Source organism: Salvelinus fontinalis, chromosome 7, assembly GCF_029448725.1.
Source record: "Salvelinus fontinalis isolate EN_2023a chromosome 7, ASM2944872v1, whole genome shotgun sequence".
Taxonomy (NCBI): Eukaryota; Metazoa; Chordata; class Actinopteri; order Salmoniformes; family Salmonidae; genus Salvelinus; species Salvelinus fontinalis.
Genome location: NC_074671.1, coordinates 17,223,881 through 17,246,053, shown reverse-complemented (window position 1 = coordinate 17,246,053; position 22,173 = coordinate 17,223,881). Strand labels below are relative to the sequence as shown.

Here is a 22,173-nt window from a genome sequence, read left to right as displayed (position 1 = left end):
ATACAGCATTTTTCCAAAACATTTCACTGTATACATTTCAAAGCAGTCACATCCCTATTTGGTAAGGTTTTATTTAACTGTCTCTCTCTCTCTTTCTCTTCCCTCCTCTCTCCCTTCCCTCTCTCTCTCTCTCTCCCCTCTCAGGGGGAGGGTTTTTCCATCTACTCTGAGTACTGTAACACCCACCCTGCAGCGTGTGGGGAGCTGCAGCGCCTCATGAAGCTGGGCAGGTACAAGCACTTCTTTGAGGCCTGCCGGCTGCTGCAGCAGATGATTGACATCTCCATCGCCGGCTTCCTGCTCACGCCCGTACAGAAGATCTGCAAGTACCCCCTGCAGCTGGGAGAGCTGCTCAAATACACTCCCAAAGACCACAGGTAAGCCACAACACACACACTTTACAAACTTCACAACACCCACGTATGTATGTATGTATATATATATATATATATATATATATACTGCTCCAAAAAATTAAGGGAACACTTAAACAACACAATGTAACTCCAAGTCAATCACACTTCTGAAATCAAACTGTCCAATTAGGAAGCAACACTGATTGACAAATTTCACATGCTGTTGTGCAAATGGAATAGACAAAAGGTGGAAATTATAGGCAATTAGCAAGACACCCCCAATAAAGGAGTCATTCTGCAGATGGTGACCACAGACCACTTCTCAGTTCCTATGCTTCCTGGCTGATGTTTTGGTCACTTTTGAATGCTGGCGGTGCTCTCATTGTAGTGGTAGCATGAGACGGAGTCTACAACCCACACAAGTGGCTCAGGTAGTGCAGTTTATCCAGGATGGCACATCAATGCGAGCTGTGGCAAAAAGGTTTGCTGTGTCTGTCAGCGTAGTGTCCAGAGCATGGAGGCGCTACCAGGAGACAGGCCAGTACATCAGGAGTCGTGGAGGAGGCCGTAGGAGGGCAACAACCCAGCCCCACCCTCATGGAGTCGGTTTCTGACCGTTTGAGCAGACACATGCACATTTGTGGCCTGCTGGAGGTCATTTTGCAGGGCGCTGGCAGTGCACCTCCTTGCACAAAGGCGGAGGTAGCGGTCCTGCTGCTGGGTTGTTGCCCTCCTACGGCCTCCTCCACGTCTCCTGATGACAAAATTAATTGCCTATAATTTCCACCTTTTGTCTATTCCATTTGCACAACAGCATGTGAAATTTATTGTCAATCAGTGTTGCTTCCTAAGTGGACAGTTTGATTCCATAGAAGTGTGATTGATTTGGAGTTACATTGTGTTTAAGTGTTCCCTTTATTTTTTTGAGCAGTGTATATATACATACACACAAACCTTTTCACACTCTCCAATGCTGTTGATGTGTGCTGTAGTGACTACGGTGGAGTGAGTGATGCGTACGAGGCGATGAAGAACGTGGCGAGCCTCATCAATGAGGGGAAGAGGCGGCTGGAGAGTGTTGACGCCATCGCTCACTGGCAAGTGGCCATCCTACGCTGGGAGGTGAGACAGTCTTCCAGGTGTATTATTACTGTAGCAGGCAGATGTCATCACTATGTGATCTAACAACGAATGCAACTCAACCTAATGAATGTCTGTCTGTCATTGTTCATTTCAGGGAGCAGACGTGTTGGAGCGCAGCTCGGAGCTGATCCACTCTGGAGAGCTGACCCGGATCGTCTGCCAGGGCAGCAAGACACAGCAGCGCAGCTTCTTCCTGTTCGACCACCAGCTGGTGTTCTGTAAAAAGGACGTGCTGCGCCGCGACCTGCTGTACTACCGCGGCCGCCTGGACATGGACCACACAGAGCTGCTGGAGATGCCCGATGGCAGGGACCCTGAGCTGGGCATCTCGCTGAAGAACGCCCTGCGGCTCCGGAACAGCTCCACTCTCGAGACCCTGTGTTACCTCTGCTGCAGAAAGCCCCAGGACAGAAAGCGCTTGCTGCAGGCCTTTGCCAGGGAGAGACGGAGGGTACAGGAGGACCAAGAAATGGGTGAGGGGTGGAAAGGAGAGATGGAGGAGGGAAAGGAAAGAGGAGACGACGAGAGGGGTTCTTGGGAAGAGGAGAATGTGTCCGTGCATGTTGAATGACATTTGATTGTCTGGTATTCTTTCATGACAGGAATGAAGATCAGTGAAACGCAGCGAAAACAAGCAATCTTCAATGCGAGGAAATCCCGACAAGGGAAAATTAAGAGTAAGCGTTAATAAATCAGGCTTTTGTGTTCTTACAATTGCTGTGCATGTGGTTTTGGATTCATCACTATTGCAAATAATGCTTTAAATGTTGTTTTCTATTTCCTCCACAGCCATTGGCTACTCTGGCACTGTCCCGCCCCACCACCAGCCCCTGCATCCAATTCACCAGCGCCACGTTACCATGCCAACCAGCGTGCCTCAGCAGCAGGTGTTCACATTGGCCGAGCCCAAGCGAAAGCCCGCCCACCTGTGGTACACCTTCACCCGACACGCCTTCTTCAGGAAGTGAGGACCCCCCCCCCCCCCCCCCCCCCCTCCTGGTCCTGACTCAGAATGGTCTCACCACACCTAGAATCGTCCTGATAAAAACGTACAGTTATGGACCCACAAGACAGTATCTATGTGCGTACTGCTTTGTGTAATGTGTGTTTTATCAATGTGTTTTGTGTTGCCTCTTAGTGTCAATATATCTGTGTGTTTTGTTTCTGTATTGTTTGTGCATTATTTTTGTCTGTTTTTATTTGTCTAGTTAAATCAGTGCCTGGACTTGTTAATATACATAGACGGACACCCCTCCATGTTGCTGGTGTGGTGAAGATACTGCTTTTGTAGTCTGAGATTCCTTTACACCCAACCGCCTAGCAGAAACCTGTATTATAGTAATTATGGCAATGATGTACTACACGTTCAGCTTTTAAATTACCTTTCGAATATTTACCTGATATCTTGGTTTTAGTTTATTTCTCTGAGGCTGGACCCTGTTGGAGTTAGACTGCTAGTGAAAGCACAACCCACCCACAGGACAGTGTACCCACAGGACAGTGTACCCACAGGACAGTGTACCCACAGGACAGTGTACCCACAGGACAGTGTACCCACAGGACAGTGTACCCACAGGACAGTGTACCCACAGGACAGTGTACCCACAGGACAGTGTACCCACAGGACAGTGTACCCACAGGACAGTGTACCCACAGGACAGTGTACCCACAGGACAGTGTACCCACAGGACAGTGTACCCACAGGACAGTGTACCCACGCACACACACACGACAGTGTACGCACGCACACACACACGACAGTGTACGCACGCACACACACACGACAGTGTACGCACGCACACACACACGACAGTGTACGCACGCACACACACACGACAGTGTACGCACGCACACACACACGACAGTGTACGCACGCACACACACACGACAGTGTACGCACGCACACACACACGACAGTGTACGCACGCACACACACACGACAGTGTACGCACGCACACACACACGACAGTGTACGCACGCACACACACAGGTTTACACACGCACTAACCCTGTTATCACTGTTGCAAATAAACTCTTGTACAAAAAGTACCAAATGCAAGTGATGTTGGTTGTGAAAAAAGGAGCCTTGTTTTGAAAATAATCTCTAAGTGGAATATAATTGTATCTGATCCCGCCAGATAAATCAGACTTTATTTAAGATAGTGCGCACGTGCCCTGATTTCAACTTAATCTAGAAGTTGTAATAGTGGAATGCACAAGTAGAATCCTCTTGTCATTGCAGACCTTCGAGAGCTATTTCTAGCTTATCAGAAAAGTCCATATCAACTAGCCCATGTCAGCTAATGTTTTTTAGCTACGTTTTTGAGCCCATAGATTTTGTTTGTCAATCGAATATCACATGAATGCAAAAAGAATAGCATTGCAAGAAAATTAGCTTTAAAATGCAAAAATGTACCTGCCCCTCATGACAAAAAGTGTAGAATTGCAGGAAATAAGCTTTAAAACCTGCAACATTATCTCTGCCAAAGAAGGGTGTTAACGGTTAGTATTATGAACAGTGCTTGTGCAGGTAGAGCGCAGAAGAGATGTTCCACGATGCTGGAAGCGGGGCCTGACAGTGTGATCCTGCTTTGTTTACCCCTCAGGTACTTAGGTTACTGGGGAAATGTACCATACACATATCTGTTATAATCAGATGAATTATATCACAGATGATCCCACTGAATGAGCCCCGGCTAATAGTATCTGGCGCAGGTCACGTTGCATTCTGTGTGGTCACTGGTTCCCACAGTGGTTCATCTGTGCGGTCAGATCTGGTTACGTTCACCTGGCGGCTCAGGGTAGATAGCGAGGCCCCCACAGCAGCACGGTTTAGATAGTAGCCTACACAGGCCTGCCTTTAACCAAATCTAGTTTTTACCTTTTAAGAGAATGGAAGAGTATAAATGACAGATGGCACTCTGAAGCGAAGGATCCCGTTATATGAGAGGCGCGAGGTAATTAATGTCGCTGTGCCAGTGTTGTGGGAAAGAGCGCGGGGACGGGCAGACAGGTGGAGATTACAGATATGGCAATACGTCTCAAGGGGACAGTGCTAGTGTAATTATAGCATACTGTTGGAACGTTACCTAGTGTAGATAAATGGAATATTTAACCAAATTAGGTTAGGCCTCAGTGACTAGTAGAACGGTCATTGTGCAGCCATATCAACTGAGTGGTCTCCATAAAATGTTCTTTAAGTAGCCTACTTAAATCGAAAACGTAGGCTTTAGGCCATTCACTAAGAATACATGCATTTACAGTGTGTGACTGACTACTATAAAGGAGTCATTTCCATTTTCCTTGCCATATCACGATAGGTTAAGTGTTGCGCGCGGTTTGAGATTACAAACGATGGCGTTACTTTGATACATGAAAACTGACCACATACCTCGTGCTGCAACCTGTACAGTTTTCCCATATGATCCAGCCTACTGCTTTAAATATTTGACTGAAGACTCCATATTGATGGTGAGTGTGTGGGAGATATCCTCAGAGACTTAGTCCTCACCAGCCTAAAGACTCATTAATGGTGAGTTTGTGTGATCTGTCCTCAGAGACTCAGTCAGAGTTGCAAAGAAAAAGCCATCTCAGACTGGCCAATGAAACTAAAAGATTAAGATGGGCAAAAGAACACAGACACTGGACAGAGGAACTGTCTAGAAGGCCAGCATCCCGGAGTCGCCTCTTGACTGGTGTTTTGCGGGTACTATTTAATGAAGCTGCCAGTTGAGGACTTGTAAGGCATCTGTTTCTCAAACTAGACACTCTAATGTACTTGTCCTCTTGCTCAGTTGTGCACCGGGGGTCTCCCACTCTTTCTATTCTGGTTAGAGCCAGTTTGCGCTATTTTGTGAAGGGAGTAGTACACAACGTTGTACGAGATCTTCAGTTTCTTGGCTACTTCTCGCATGGAATAGCCTTCATTTCTCAGAACAAGAATAGACTGATGAGTTTCAGAAGAAAGCTCTTTGTTTCTGGCCATTTTGAGCCTGTAATTGAACCCAGAAATGCTGATGCTCCAGATACTCAACTGGTCTAAAGGCCAGTTTTATTGCTTCTTAAATTAGCACAACAGTTTTCAGCTGTACTAACATAATTGCAAAACGTTTTCCTAATTATCAATTAGCCTTTTAAAATGGTAAACTTGGATTGGCTAACACAATGTGGCATTGGAACACAGGAATGATGGTTGCTGATAATGGGCCTCTGTACACCTATGTAGATATTCCATTATAAATCAGCCGTTTCCTGCTACAATAGTCATGTACAATGTCTACACTGTATTTCTGATCAATTTGATGTTATTTTAAATGGACAAAAAATGTGTTTTTCTTTCTTAAACAAGGACATTTCTAAGTGACCCCAAACTTTTGAACGGTAGTGTGTATATATACACTGCTCAAAAAAATAAAGGGAACACTTAAACAACACAATGTAACTCCAAGTCAATCACACTTCTATGAAATCAAACTGTCCACTTAGGAAGCAACACTGATTGACAATAAATTTCACATGCTGTTGTGCAAATGGAATAGACAAAAGGTGGAAATTATAGGCAATTAGCAAGACACCCCTAAAAAAGGAGTCATTCTGCAGGTGGTGACCACAGACCACTTCTCAGTTCCTATGCTTCCTGGCTGATGTTTTGGTCACTTTTGAATGCTGGCGGTGCTCTCACTCTAGTGGTAGCATGAGACGGAGTCTACAACCCACACAAGTGGCTCAGGTAGCGCAGTTCATCCAGGATGGCACATCAATGCGATCTGTGGCAAAAAGGTTTGCTGTGTCTGTCAGCGTAGTGTCCAGAGCATGGAGGCGCTACCAGGAGACAGGCCAGTACATAAGGAGACGTGGAGGAGGCCGTAGGAGGGCAACAAAACAGCAGCAGGACCGCTACCTCCGCCTTTGTGCATGGAGGTGCACTGTCAGAGCCCTGCAAAATGACCTCCAGCAGGCCAATTGCCTATAATTTTCACCTTTTGTCTATTCCATTTGCACAACAGCATGTGAAATTTATTGTCAATCAGTGTTGCTTCCTAATTGGACAGTTTGATTTCACAGAAGTGTGATTGACTTGGAGTTACATTGTGTTGTTTAAGTGTTCCCTTTATTTTTTTGAGCAGTGTATATAGGGCTATATATAAATGTATAAACTTGGTGGTTCAAGCCCTGACATCTGATTGGCTGACAGCCGTGGTATATCGGACTGTATACCGTGGGTATGACAAATATTTATTTTTATTGCTCTAATTTCCAGTTTATAATAGCAATAAGGCACCTCTGGGGTTTGTGATATGGTCAATATACCACGGCTACGGTCTGTGTCCAGGCACTCTGCGTAGCGCATAAGAACAGTCCTTAGCCGTGGTATATTGGCCATATACCACACCTCCTCTGGCCTTATTGCTTAACTATAACAGGATGATCTATTTTGGATGCCATTTAAATGGAGTTGATGGAGAGAGAGACTGCGAGAGTGCTAGTGCCTGCACTGATTTAAAGCAACAATATTCCAGTAATAGACTGTAGTAAAACTCTGCAGCTGCAATTTGAAAAATAATAATCTTTACAATTAAAAACAAGGTGACCCCCGAAAGCCAGATGGAAATGGGTTAATTAGATGCCCATTCAGTCTTTATATTACTGTAGCATAGACTATACTGCAGCAAATGTAGGCCTATCTGTCACAAGGAAAAAAGTTACCATGATGAGATGATAGGTCTACATGCATTGTGAACTGCGCTCCATACAGAGATGGTCTGTCTGTCCCCACACTGAGCGTTGATTCATCATGCAGAGGTTGTAGAGAAGACAGATTTAGATTTATTATTTAACAGTTCCATTTTACACCATGCTGTTCATAGAAATAATTTATTCGAATTTACAGTTCTCGCAGTTATTTATCCCAGGAAAAGGGAGTGGTTTTTGTACGTTAAATCCCGGTAAATCTCTAAATCTCGGTTCCCGCCCTCAAACATTTGGCCAAGCTGTGCACAGGGGAGCAAGTCTGCCACAATTTCTGTTGCACGGATGGTTGTGGATTGTACCCTTTCATAGTGGTCCCATTGTGCCGCACTGCATTCCGGGGCTCCATGTGACACCTGCCTGCACAGTTTTGCAGAGTAAATGATTCCTCTGCTTCTGACACGCTCAGGTCAGGTTTCTGTGCTTTTTCTAAGGAGCTTTAGGCTCACAAAAAGGGTCTCCTCACACCATCATTTCTATGGCTAGGATATTGTTGCATATCGCCTTCATGGAGACAAACGGGACGGTGCCATGAGGGTTCTCCCTAAAAGCAGAACTTGAGGTTTCACTGCGTCTCGGACATTGTTCTGCTGTCGGTTCACCTGCACAGGTGAGAGAGATGGCTTCAGCACTCACTGCACTTTTCAAGCTGCCAGAGCAGAAAGGGGAGACAACGGGATGCTGTTCAGGCTGCACAATCAAAGCAACGCTCTTTGTATAGATTTATCAATTTACTTTAAAGTTTAAAGCCTAACATGATAAACTGTTAGAACTCCTTTCTCCTTAGATAAGTGGATGTGCTGGTTCACCGGTAATGGATATGAGTCGGTGACCAAGTTTCCCCACTTAGAACTTATGGTTTATCTTAATAGTAAAATCGGTCTCTAGGGGTATCGGGTTCTTGCTCTCATGAATGTCTGTTCAGAGTGCGCCGCTTGATTGAGTGCTGACACTGTTGCACGAGGCCGTGGGAAAGCAGACCCCTCGAGCCACGCTTTGTGCACTCCCTCGGGGAATCCTGCCAAGACGCCAAATGTTTTACCGGTACTTCAATTCCTTCAGAAACAAAGGACGGTTCACTGCTGTTGTCACTCTCTGTAACGTGATTTAGCTGTCTGTTTACCCTACTGCACTTAGTAAACATTACATGGTGGAATGGAAAGGTGGGTACTAGGTTGTCTACATTTAGGATAAAGTACCTTTTGAATTTGAACTTCAAAAGAACTTGAAAAATGTAAGCTACTGTTAGGTGTCTGGTTAAATATTTTATCCTCTCGCAAATCTCCCAGGGAGATTGAGAGACAGCAAGAGAGATTGAGAGACCGAGACAGACAGAGATTGAGAGAGACAGACAGATTGAGAGAAAGAGACAGATAACGAGAGACACCATACAGACATAGAGGGGGATTGTGTGTTGTGATGTGCTGCAACAAGCTCAGTCTCACATCAGAATGTTTATTTATGTTTCTCAAACATCATTTCAAAGTTGTTCCAAACGTCAAATTTCAAAGTGTTTGGTTACTTCTCTGTATTGTTCCAAGGTTAACTTTAGGCATTAACTCTGAATTCTAAAGGTTAGGCATTATGTCAGAACAGTTAAGGTAAGGGTTAAGGTTAGGGATAAGCTTAAAACAAAAATACCAGAGGCAGATGCTTACACCCATCCTGCATCCCAGTCACAACGCCCTTGTAGGGACCGACGCCGGAGATGAGGACCGACGCCGGAGATGAGGACCGACGCCGGAGATGAGGACCGACGCCGGAGATGAGGACCGACGCCGGAGATGAGAAGCAGGTACGGGGAGTCAACATTTAGTCGTGAACAGACAGGTAGCAAGACAGGCACAGCGTCGGCACACGGGAAAACAAGGACATACGACAATCAATGCTGAAGCAGGGAACAGAGCGGGGAACTAGACATATATAGGTAAGGTAATGACAGAGGTGATTGAGTCCAGGTGAGTCCAATAATCGATGATGCGCGTGACGGGGGAAGGCAGGTGTGCGTAATGATGGTGGCAGGAGTGCGCAATTCTGGGGAGCCTGGCACCAGGGGGGAAGAGCGGGAGCAGGCATGACAGCCCTAGTGTGTGTGTGTGTGTGTGTAGCCCCTTGGCTGCGGATCAAACCCTCCCTTTTTATAAATCGTCTTATAAGCGATGCTTCAATTAATGTTTTTATTTTAAACATGGTAACAATAATGTGTTTGGCTCCAAGCTCTGCACAGTGTTCTACCTTGGACAGGACAGCGTGGGATTTGCCAACATGAGCTTCCCATTGGACATGACTAACCCCACCTCTCCATAGTACCGCCTCCAGGCTCAGGCTCTAAGCCATTATGTTAATGTTATTAGCCTTGTCCTATCCCATCCTGTCCTTTGGTTAGTCCTATCCCAGCCTTGTCCTATCCTGACCTTGTCCTATCCTCTCCTAACCTGTCCTTGTCCTATCATGTTCTATCCTGTCCTTGTCCTGTCCTTTGGTTTGTCCTGTCCTTTCCTTGTCCTATCTTGTCCTTGTCCTATCCTCTACCGACCTGTCTTTGGATTTGTCCCTTCCTGTCCTATCCTGTCCTTGTCTCGTCCTGTCCTTGTCCTATCAAGTCCATGTCCTATCCTAACCTGTCATTGTCCTATCCTGTCCTTTGGTTTGTCCTGTCCTAGCCTCGGCAGGTACTTGTCCTATCCCATCCTGTCCTTTGGTTAGTCCTATCCCAGCCTTGTCCTATCCTGACCTTGTCCTATCCTATCCTATCCTAACTAGTCCTTGGGTTTGTCCTATCATGTCCATGTCCTTTCCTTGTCCTATGCTATCTTGTCGCTTCGATCAAACCGACAACGTCATTGCGCAAAATAGTACGCAGCATCATCTGGATGTGTATACAACAAAAGTTCAACATTCACCTTCTGCTACCATTTCTGTCAAGTTGTCTACACATACAGTTTGACGCATACGTTCAATAAATCCAAAACCTGTCCTTGTCCTGTCCTTGTCCCATCATGTCCTATCATGTCCTATCCTATTCTGTCCTGTCCTTGTCCTGTCCTATCCTATCCTATCCTAACTAGTCCTTGGGTTTGTCCTATCATGTCCATGTCCTTTCCTTGTCCTATGCTATCTTGTCGCTTCGATCAAACCGACAACGTCATTGCGCAAAATAGTACGCAGCATCATCTGGATGTGTATACAACAAAAGTTCAACATTCACCTTCTGCTACCATTTCTGTCAAGTTGTCTACACATACAGTTTGACGCATACGTTCAATAAATCCAAAACCTGTCCTTGTCCTGTCCTTGTCCCATCATGTCCTATCATGTCCTATCCTATTCTGTCCTGTCCTTGTCCTGTCCTATCCTGTGATGCTGTCAGAGGATGCTTCCCTCCCTCACTCTCTCAGAATGTCAGTCTAGATTAGAACATTTTAGAGCATACTGAATGCTATGCATCTATTTGGCATTTAAAAAAAAAAATTTGGCAGTGGTAATGATTCCACTCAGGAAGGCTGCTGGTTTCTCTTTCCCTTCTCCGCTCCCATCTTTCTCTCCCCACAACCACTTCTTCCTTCTCTGTGTCTCAGTGTTGACTGTAAAGCGGGTGTGTAACAGGATACCGGGTGTGTAACAGGATCCCAGGTCTGTGTGTGTTAGTCCTGAGGCCCTGAGGTCCGAGGCCTAGGGACTGGTCCCTTTTCAGCGACGAGGAGGAAGCCCAGCGTAAGCCCAGCGTAAGCCCAGCGTATGTGAGTACAGCAGGGCCTAGGCAGCTGGAGTGAGAGGAAGAAACATTGTCTGTGTGGCTTTCACACAATTAGCTGCCTGAGACAAAGAGAGAGACAGAGAGAGACAGAGACAGAGAAAGAGAGACCGAGACCACAGCCAGACAGAGGAGGAGGATAGATAGATAGGAGTAAGAGATGGAGAGAGGGGGAGTGAGAGAGGGGAAGGGATTGTGAGGGAAGAGTGAGGGGAAGGGATTGGGAGGAGTGAGGGAAGAGTAAGGAGAGAGAAGTGAGGGAAGAATGAGGAGAGAGAAGTGAGGGGAGTGAGGAGAGAGAAGTGAGGGAATAATGAGGAGAGAGAAGTGAGGGAAGAATGAGGAGAGAGAAGTGAGGGGAGTGAGGAGAGAGAAGTGAGGGAAGAATGAGGAGAGAGAAGTGAGGGAAGAATGAGGAGAGAGAAGTGAGGGGAGTGAGGAGAGAGAAGTGAGGGAAGAATGAGGAGAGAGAAGTGAGGGGAGTGAGGAGAGAGAAGTGAGGGAAGAATGAGGAGAGAGAAGTGAGGGAAGAATGAGGAGAGAGAAGTGAGGGGAGTGAGGAGAGAGAAGTGAGGGAAGAATGAGGAGAGAGAAGTGAGGGGAGTGAGGAGAGAGAAGTGAGGGAAGAATGAGGAGAGAGAAGTGAGGGGAGTGAGGAGAGAGAAGTGAGGGAAGAATGAGGAGAGAGAAGTGAGGGGAGTGAGGATGGAGAGAGAAAAAAGAGGGGGGAGGGTATTGGGAGGAGTGAGAAGAGAGAAGGGTAGGAGGTGGATTTAGGGGCAGGGGTGGAGACAGAAAGAGAGGGGAACTGCTGAATGGCTGAGATTGATGGAGAGGAAGGGATCAGGATTGAAAGAGATGGGTATTATGAGAGAGTGCTAGGAATTGGGAGGGGAGAGGAGAGAGACCATCAGGCAGGTTCATATACTGTATATGGTAAGGTTAATAGGGTGAAAAGTCCTAATAAGTCATCTGCAGTCACACACACACAAGAAAGAACAGGCAGTTTGTGTTCAGGTTGCAGGTTCCACTAGGTGCTCTGGTGTTGTGATGTCACTGTGACATCACATCACTGTCACGTTCAATTGAAAAATTGAATGAATCATTTAAGTTAAACGCTTCTCATATTGTTTAGGAATTAGTGTCTTCAGGTGAGCCCTTGATGTGAAACACCATGAAACACTTCCTGAAAAAAATCACTGTTAATGTATGTAGTACCTTTGTAAATGTGTTTGCTTGTGTGTGTGTGCGCAAGTGTGTGTGTGTGTGTGTGTGTGTGTGTGTGTGTGTGTGTGTGTGCGCGCATGTTCAGACGTGCGGTCGTGGCTTGCCTGCATGGGCATGTGTGTGAGGAACACAGCCAGTAACTCTGCCGCAACCAGACAGACTCATCATATCATCCTCCACTCCCAGTACGACCAGCTCAGCTGTGATTACGACATTGCTCGCTCCCACGCCTTCACCATCTGGGCCAGCTGCTACGTCACAGGATGGGGGGTCCTGATGGAGGATGGTAAGGGCTGTCCAGGGATAATGCCTGATGTTGGGTACCTGGCAGTAAACAGACATTTTTTTACTGTCTGTAACTGAACTATGATGTAAAGCATCACTGAGTCCCGATGACGATGCTGTCACTCCCAAGCTGCTGTGTGCTGACAACCTGCAGAGAGGAATGGATGCCTGTTAGGTAAGGGGGAATCATTATTAACGATTTACCCCCCCCCCCCCCCCCCCCTCATCGTACCTGTCCCCGTCACTGACATCCTTATAAACTGTTATCCCCCAATTAACCAGTCCCCTGTCACTGATATCATTAATAGCTGTTACCCCCCCCCCCACACCATACCAGTCCCCCCGTCACTGATATAATTATTATTATTATTTTTTTAAATTTTATTTATTTATTTATTTTATCCCATTTTCTCCCCAATTTTCGTGGTATCCAATCGCTAGTAATTACTACCTTGTCTCATCGCTACAACTCCCGTACGGGCTCGGGAGAGACGAAGGTCGAAAGCCATGCGTCCTCTGAAGCACAACCCAACCAGCCGTACTGCTTCTTAACACAGCGCGCCTCCAACCCGGAAGCCAGCCGCACCAATGTGTCGGAGGAAACACCGTGTACCTGGCCCCCTTGGCTGGCGCGCACTGTGCCCGGCCCGCCACAGGAGTCACTGGAGCGCGATGAGACAAGGATATCCCTACCGGCCAAACCCTCCCTGCCCCGGACGACGCTATGCCAATTGTGCGTCGCCCCACGGAACTCCCGGTCGCGGCCGGCTGCGACAGAGCCTGGGCGCAAACCCAGAGACTCTGGTGGCGCAGTTAGCACTGCGATGCAGTGCCCTAGACCACTGCGCCACCCGGGAGGCCTGATATAATTATTAACTGTTACACCCCTCCACACCATACCAGTCCCCCCATCACTGATATCATTATTAACTGTTACCTCCCCCTCATACCAGTCCCCCTGTCACTGATATCATTATCAACTGTTACCTCCCCCTCATACCAGTCCCCCCGTCACTGATATCATTATCAACTGTTACCTCCCCCTCATACCAGTCCCCCCGTCACTGATATCATTATTAACTGTTACCCCCCCCCCATCATACCAGTCCCCCCGTCACTGATATCATTATTAACTGTTACCCCCCCCCCCCAGCATACTAGTCCCCTGTTACTGATATCATTATTAACTGTTACACCCCTCCACACCATACCAGTCCCCCCATCACTGATATCATTATTAACTGTTACCTCCCCCTCATACCAGTCCCCCCGTCACTGATATCATTATCAACTGTTACCTCCCCCTCATACCAGTCCCCCCGTCACTGATATCATTATCAACTGTTACCTCCCCCTCATACCAGTCCCCCCGTCACTGATATCATTATTAACTGTTACCCCCCCCCCCATCATACCAGTCCCCCCGTCACTGATATCATTATTAACTGTTACCCCCCCCCCCCCATCATACTAGTCCCCTGTTACTGATATCATTATTAACTGTTACCCCCCCCCCCCCCCCCATCATACCAGTCCCCTGTCACTGATATCATTATTAACTGTTACCCCCCCCCCCATCATACCAGTCCCCTGTCACTGACATCATTAATAACTGTTACCACCCCCCCATCATACCAGTCCCCTGTCACTGACATCATTAATAACTGTTACCCCCCCCATCATACCAGTCCCCTGTCACTGATATCATTATTAACTGTTACCCCCCATCATACCAGTCCCCTGTCACTGATATCATTATTAACTGTTACCACCCCCCCCATCATACCAGTCCCCTGTCACTGACATCATTATTAACTGTTACCCCCCCATCATACCAGTCCCCTGTCACTGATATCATTATTAACTGTTACCCCCCATCATACCAGTCCCCTGTCACTGACATCATTATTAACTGTTACCACCCCCCCCATCATACCAGTCCCCTGTTACTGATATCATTATTAACTGTTACCCCCCATCATACCAGTCCCCTGTTACTGATATCATTATTAACTGTTACACCCCTCCCATCATACCAGTCCCCTGCCACTGATATCATTATTAACTGTTACCCCCCCCCCATCATCATACCAGTCCCCTGTTACTGATATCATTATTAACTGTTACCCCCCCCCCCCCCATCATACCAGTCCCCCTGTCACTGACATCATTATTAACTGTTACCACCCATCATACCAGTCCCCCTGTCACTGATATCATTATTAACTGTTACCACCCCCCCCATCATACCAGTCCCCTGTTACTGATATCATTATTAACTGTTACCCCCCCCCCCCCCATCATACCAGTCCCCTGTCACTGACATCATTAATAACTGTTACCCCCCCCATCATACCAGTCCCCTGTCACTGACATCATTATTAACTGTTACCCCCCATCATACCAGTCCCCTGTCACTGACATCATTATTAACTGTTACCCCCCCCCCCCCCCATCATACCAGTCCCCTGTCACTGACATCATTATTAACTGTTACCCCCCCATCATACCAGTCCCCTGTCACTGACATCATTAATAACTGTTACCCCCCCATCATACCAGTCCCCTGTTACTGATATCATTATTAACTGTTACCCCCCCATCATACCAGTCCCCTGTTACTGATATCATTATTAACTGTTACCCCCCCATCATACCAGTCCCCTGTCACTGACATCATTGTTAACTGTTACCCCCCATCATACCAGTCCCCTGTCACTGACATCATTAATAACTGTTACCCCCCTGCCCCCATCATACCAGTCCCCTGTCACTGATATCATTATTAACTGTTACCACCCCCCCCCCCCCCCATCATACCAGTCCCCTGTCACTGACATCATTATTAACTGTTACCCCCCCATCATACCAGTCCCCTGTCACTGACATCATTAATAACTGTTACCCCCCCCCCCCATCATACCAGTCCCCTGTCACTGACATCATTATTAACTGTTACCCCCCATCATACCAGTCCCCTGTCACTGACATCATTATTAACTGTTACCACCCCCCCCCCCATCATACCAGTCCCCTTTCACTGACATCATTATTAACTGTTACCACCCCCCCCCCCCATCTTACCAGTCCCCTGTCACTGATATCATTATTAACTGTTACCCCCCCATCATGAACTGTTAATAATGAGCAATCAAAGTGGAAAGTGTTCTCTCTGTAGTAGGATGTAACCTGTGTGTTATTAGGCCTGTTACTGTGTGTTTACGTTGTGAGTGTGTGTGACTGTCTTTGTGAACATGTGTACTGTATCATTGTATGCGTATGTATATTATGAGCCTGTTTGAGTTACAGATAATATTCTATTTGATTCTATTTGTTTTGTGGTAGACGTTCCCTGTGTTGGAGATAATGTTGTCTGTTTCAGATTATCTATTTCTTTATATAGGTATAATTCCCTTGAGACCAATGACAGCGTGAGGCCTCTTTTACTAATACACTGTATCCTCGGGGACCTGTGTGGTCCTTAGACTGACAGACACTGTTCTGGTCTACTGTTGCCCCCCTTTGTCAAATATTTAGATGTTATTTTGGGAGGTAGATCAGCTTTAATATTGCAGATAGAGTGTAGCTTCCATCATAGAGTGTAGCTTCCATCATTGTAATTGTCTGCATTATTTCCAAATCCCCCATATTTTTTTCAATATACTGTATACAGCTCTGGAAAAAATTAAGAGACCACTGCAAAATGATCAGTTTCTCTGGTTTTACTATTTATAGGTATGTGTTTGGGTAAAATGAAAGTGTTTGTTTTATTCTATGAACTACTGATAACATTTCTCCCAAGTAAAAATGTTGTCATTTAGAGCATTTATTAGCAGAAAATGACAACTGGTCAAAATAACAAAAAAAGATGCGGTGTTGTCAGACCTCGAATAATGCAAAGAAAAATAACACAATACTAACGTTTTAACTTAGGAAGAGTTCAGAAATCAATATTTGGTGGAATAACCCTGATTTTCAATCACAGCTTTCATGTGTCTTGAAATGCTCTCCACCAGTCTTTCACATTGATGTTGGGTGACTATGCCACTCCTGGCGCAAAAAAATCAAGCAGCTCGGCTTGTGACCATCCATCTTCCTGTTGATCACATTCCAGAGGTTTTCAATGGGGTTCAGGTCTGGAGATTGGGCTGGCCATGACAGGGTCTTGATCTGGAGGTCCTCCATCCACACCATGATTGACCTGGCTGTGTGGCATGGAGCATTGCCCTGCTGGAAAAACCACTCCTCAGAGTTGGGGAACATTGTCAGAGCAGAAGGAAGCAAGTTTTCTTCCAGGACAACCTTGTACATGGCTTGATTCATGCATCCTTCACAAAGACAAATCTGTCTGATTCCAGCCTTGCAGCATCCCCAGATCACCCCGATCCTCCACCAAATTCCACAGTGGGTGCGAGACACTGTGGCTTGCTTCTTGTTTTATTTTCTTGAGTCTGAGATCACTGCATTGTTATTTTGACCAGTTGTCATTTTCTGCAAATAAATGCTCTAAATGACAGTATTTTTATTTGGAATTTGGGAGAACTGTTCTCAGTAGTTTATAGAATAAAACAAACATTTTACCCAAACACATACCTATAAATAGTCAAACCAGAGAAACTGATCATTTTGCAGTGGTCTCTTAATGTTCTCCAGACCTGTATATTCACATACAGACAGTACCAGTCAAAGGTTGACACACTGACTCATTCAAGGGTTTTTCTTTATTTTTACATTGTAGAATAATAGTGAAGACATCAAAACTATGAAATAACACATGGAATCATGTAGTAACCAAAAAAGTGTTAAATATAAATATATTTGCGATTTGAGTTTTCATAGTAGCCATACATGCCTTGATGACAGCTTTGCACACTTGTGTGTGTATCAGGGGCAATTTTAGCATATAAATCTTGGTTGGGCAAACTTCCCCCCATTTTTTTTAGATGCATGCCAGCAAAGACTCTACACAACACTAAACAATACATTAATTGCACTATAGCGGCAACAAACGGTGCACAAACTGTTAGGGCCTACGTAAAGCTGTCTCAACAGCAGAGCTTTCTTTCCAGCACCATGGAGTGAATCCTTACCACCTCTACACCTGGCTATCAGCAGAGCCTTGTCTGGCAGCCAAACAGTTCATTCAGCCACATTTACTGTCTTTTAAAAAAACAAAGCTGATATGGCTGACTTGCTTAAACAAATGTGGTTTCTACTGACAATTGAGATGTACACACTATGGTATAAGGGAACGATGAGCGGATAAGAGGCATTCCGTAATTTTGATTAAGACATTAATGAGCGAGTTAAGACTGACCTAGTCAATATAACTACAGTTGAAGTCGGAAGTTTACATGCACATTAGCCAAATGCATTTAAACTCAGTTTCACAATTCCTGACATTTTATCCTAGTAACAATTCCCTGTCTTAGGATCACCACTTTATTTTAAGAATGTGAAATGTGAGAATAATAGTCGAGAGAATGATTTATTTCAGCATTTATTTCTTTCATCACATTCCCAGTGGGTCAGAAGTTTACATACACTCAATTAGTATTTGGTAGCATTGCCTTTAAATTGTTCAACTTGGGTCAAACGTTTCAGGTAGCCTTCCGCAAGCTTCCCACAATAAGTCTTCCAAATGGACAATGACCCCAAGCATACTTCCAAAGTGTATTGCTCGCACATCTGAAAAAGTATGTGCGAGCAAGGAGGCCTACAAACTGACTCAGTTTGTAGGCCTCCTTGCTCGCACATACTTTTTCAGTTCTGCCCACACATGTTCTATAGGATTGAGGTCAGGGCTTTGTGATGGCCACTCCAATACCTTGACTTTGTTGTCCTTAGGCCATTTTGCCACAACTTTGGAAGTATGCTTGGGGTCATTGTCCATTTGGAAGACCCATTTGTGACCAAGCTTTAACTTCCTGACTGATGTCTTGAGACGTTGCTTCAATATATCCACACAATTTCCTGCTTCACGATGCCATCTATTTTGTGAAGTGCACCAGTCCCTCCTACAGCAAAGCACCCCCCACAACATGATGCTGCCACCCCGGTTGGGATGGTGCTCTTCAGCTTTCAAGCATTCCCCTTTTTCCTCCAAACATAACGATGGTCATTATGGCCAAACAGTTCTATTTTTGCAACAAAGCACCCTTCACTCATGCTGCCAAACATACCCTCGTAAAACTGACTATCCTACCAATCCTTGACTTCGGCAATGTCATTTACAAAATAGCCTCCAACACTCTACTCAGCAAATTGGATGCAGTCTATCACAGTGCCATCCGTTTTGTCACCAAAGCCCCATATACTACCCACCACTGCGACCTGTATACTCTGCAATGACTGGAACGATTGATTTTTTTAATCAAAAATAAATAAATCATAATAAATAAATAAATAAAATCACTGAAGCTGGAGGCTCATATCTCCCTCACCAACTTTAAGCATACGCTGTCAGAGCAGCTCACAGATCATTGCACCTGTACACAGCCCATCTGTAAATAGCCCACCCAACTACCTCATCCCCATATTGTTATACATTTTTTTGCTCCTTTGCACCCCAGTATCTCTACTTGCACATTCATCTTCTGCACATCTATCACTCCAGTGTTTAATTGCTAAATTGTAATTACTTCGCCACCACGGCCTATTTATTGCCTTACCTCCCTTATCTTACCTCATTTGCACACACTGTATATAGATTATTTTCTATTGTGTTATTGACTGTATGTTTATTTATTCCATGTGTAACTCTGTGTCGCACTGCTTAGCTTTATCTTGGCCAGGTCGCAGTTGTAAATGAGAACTTGTTCTCAACTGGCCTACCTTGTTAAATAAAAATATATAAAAACATGTGTTCAGCACTTTAGAAATGTGCAGCAACAGAATGCAGAACATGGGTTTCTTACAGTATTTTTCCTGTACACCAAGTCAGAACCGTAGGATAAAAGGGGGTATATAAGCAGACAATGAATCCTCTCACAATATTAGATGCCATTTCTCAAAAACAGGTTATGGGCTACATGTGCACCACCACCATGTCAGAACAGTAACGTTAGGCGAAATTAAGAGGTAAAAATACCCTGAATATTTTGGTCTGAGTCACATGGGCTACTAACAGCTTACTACACAACATACTTAGTATTACTTTCTTCGCTGCAGCATACATATCTCCCTGGCATATTACATCATTTATGCAGCAGCATACAATACATTTTTGGACTCACCTTGGCTTGTGATGTGCTCACTTAAATATGAAGGTGGCGCGGCGGTCCTTTGTGGGCAAATTTTATCAGACTTTAGCCAAATCTGTCATTCTCTGGATTTATGGTGGGAACTCCGTAAAAAAAACACAGCCACTCCACTGAATAGCAGGCCACTGGTTGCTTTGCAATGCTTGCAGTTAGGCACTGATTCCTTCCAAATGACTCATTGTTGAATTTGCGATTTCCAACTTGTGTAATCTTTGTCCGATGGCCGATGAGCACCGATACATTTTATAATTTCTCTTCATTATTTAAAAAGGATTTGCCAGTAGATTGTCGACTTGATTCACGATGATGACTGCTAATTAAGACTTTGAAAGTAAGATGTTGACAAGATTATTGGAATCTGTGTGGGTAGCTGGACAGGTAGGATGACTGACAATTATCATGACACAAGGTGAGACCCAGATGCAGACACAGGAAGCAGATGGTTGGAGTCTTGCCATATGTGTTAATCCAATAGGCTAAGGCAAGAGAATGGTCGTGGACAGGCAAAAGGGTCAAAACTACACTGCTCAAAAAAATAAAGGGAACACTTAAACAACACAATGTAACTCCAAGTCAATCACACTTCTGTGAAATCAAACTGTCCACTTAGGAAGCAACACTGATTGACAATAAATTTCACATGCTGTTATGCAAATGGATAGACAAAAGGTGGAAATTATAGGCAATTAGCAAGACACCCCCAAAAAAGGAGTGATTCTGCAGGTGGTGACCACAGACCACTTCTTCCTATGCTTCCTGGCTGATGTTTTGGTCACTTTTGAATGCTGGTGGTGCTCTCACTTTAGTGGTAGCATGAGACGGAGTCTACAACCCACACAAGTGGCTCAGGTAGTGCAGTTCATCCAGGATGGCACATCAATGTGAACTGTGGCAAAAAGGTTTGCTGTGTCTGTCAGCGTAGTGTCCAGAGCATGCAGGCGCTACCAGGAGACAGGCCAGTACATCAGGAGACGTGGAGGAGGCCGTAGGAGGGCAACAACCCAGCAGCAGGACCGGTACCTCCGCCTTAGTGCAAGGAGGTGCACTGCCAGAGCCCTGCAAAATGACCTCCAGCAGGCCACAAATGTGCATGTGTCAGCATATGGTCTCACAAGGGGTCTGAGGATCTCATCTCGGTACCTAATGGCAGTCAGGCTAACTCTGGCGAGCACATGGAGGGCTGTGCGGCCCCACAAAGAAATGCCACCCCACACCATGACTGACCCATCGCCAAACCGGTCATGCTGGAGGATGTTGCAGGCAGCAGAACGTTCTCCATGGCGTCTCCAGACTCTGTCACGTCTGTCACATGTGCTCAGTGTGAACCTGCTTTCATCTGTGAAGAGCACAGGGCGCCAGTGGCAAATTTGCCAATCTTGGTGTTCTCTGGCAAATGCCAAACGTCCTGCACGGTGTTGGGCTGTAAGCACAACCCCCACCTGTGGACGTCGGGCCCTCATACCACCCTCATGGAGTCTGTTTCTGACCGTTTGAGCAGACACATGCACATTTGTGGCCTGCTGGAGGTCATTTTGCAGGGTGCTGGCAGTGCACCTCCTTGCACAAAGGCGGAGGTAGCGGTCCTGCTGCTGGGTTGTTGCCCTCCTACGTTCTCCTCCACGTCTCCTGATGTACTGGACTGTCTCCTGGTAGCGCCTGCATGCTCTGGACACTACGCTGACAGACACAGCAAACCTTTTTGCCACAGTTCGCATTGATGTGCCATCCTGGATGAACTGCACTACCTGAGCCACTTGTGTGGGTTGTAGACTCCGTCTCATGCTACCACTAGAGCGAGAGCACCGCCATCATTCAAAAGTGACCAAAACATCAGCCAGGACGCATAGGAACTGAGAAGTGGTCTGTGGTCACCACCTGCAGAATCACTCCTGTTTTGGGGGGTGTCTTGCTAATTGCCTATAATTTCCACCTTTTGTCTATTCCATTTGCACAACAGCAAGTGAAATTTATTGTCAATCAGTGTTGCTTCCTAAGTGGACAGTTTGATTTCACAGAAGTGTGATTGACTTGGAGTTACATTGTGTTGTTTAAGTGTTCCCTTTATTTTTTTGAGCAGTGTAGTTCAGAGTCCAAAAGGTACTGAAGGGCAGGCAGGATGATCAGGCAGGCGAGAAAGAAGTCCAGAGTCAGGCAGAGGTCAAAACCGGGAAGATTTTCAAAAACAGAATAGCAAAAGGATTACGGGAAAAACACACTGGTTGACTTGACTAACATACAAGACGAACTGGCACAGAGAGACAGGAAACACAGGGATAAATACACCGGGGAAAATAAGTGACACCTGGAGGGGGTGGAGACAATCACAAGGACAGGTGAAACAGATCAGGGTGTGACGACAATAGTGAAGGTGAACAGGTGGTCACGGGTCAGGTGACAG

The 22,173-nt window shown here is 45.7% G+C and overlaps 1 protein-coding gene across 2 annotated transcripts in view; it reads left to right on the top strand.

The window, feature by feature from the left end:
• The window catches only part of LOC129859117 (spermatogenesis-associated protein 13-like), a 39,211-nt gene extending 35,653 nt beyond the window's left edge, over positions 1–3,558 (top strand). For both annotated transcript variants that reach the window (XM_055928499.1, XM_055928501.1), the window contains 5 exons: positions 145–377; positions 1,349–1,478; positions 1,594–1,972; positions 2,102–2,176; positions 2,289–3,558. In XM_055928499.1, the coding sequence (XP_055784474.1) occupies positions 145–377; positions 1,349–1,478; positions 1,594–1,972; positions 2,102–2,176; positions 2,289–2,467 (996 nt within the window). In that variant the 3' untranslated portion in view covers positions 2,468–3,558. The remainder of the gene's footprint in view (positions 1–144; positions 378–1,348; positions 1,479–1,593; positions 1,973–2,101; positions 2,177–2,288) is intronic.
• Positions 3,559–22,173: the final 18,615 nt, after the last annotated feature.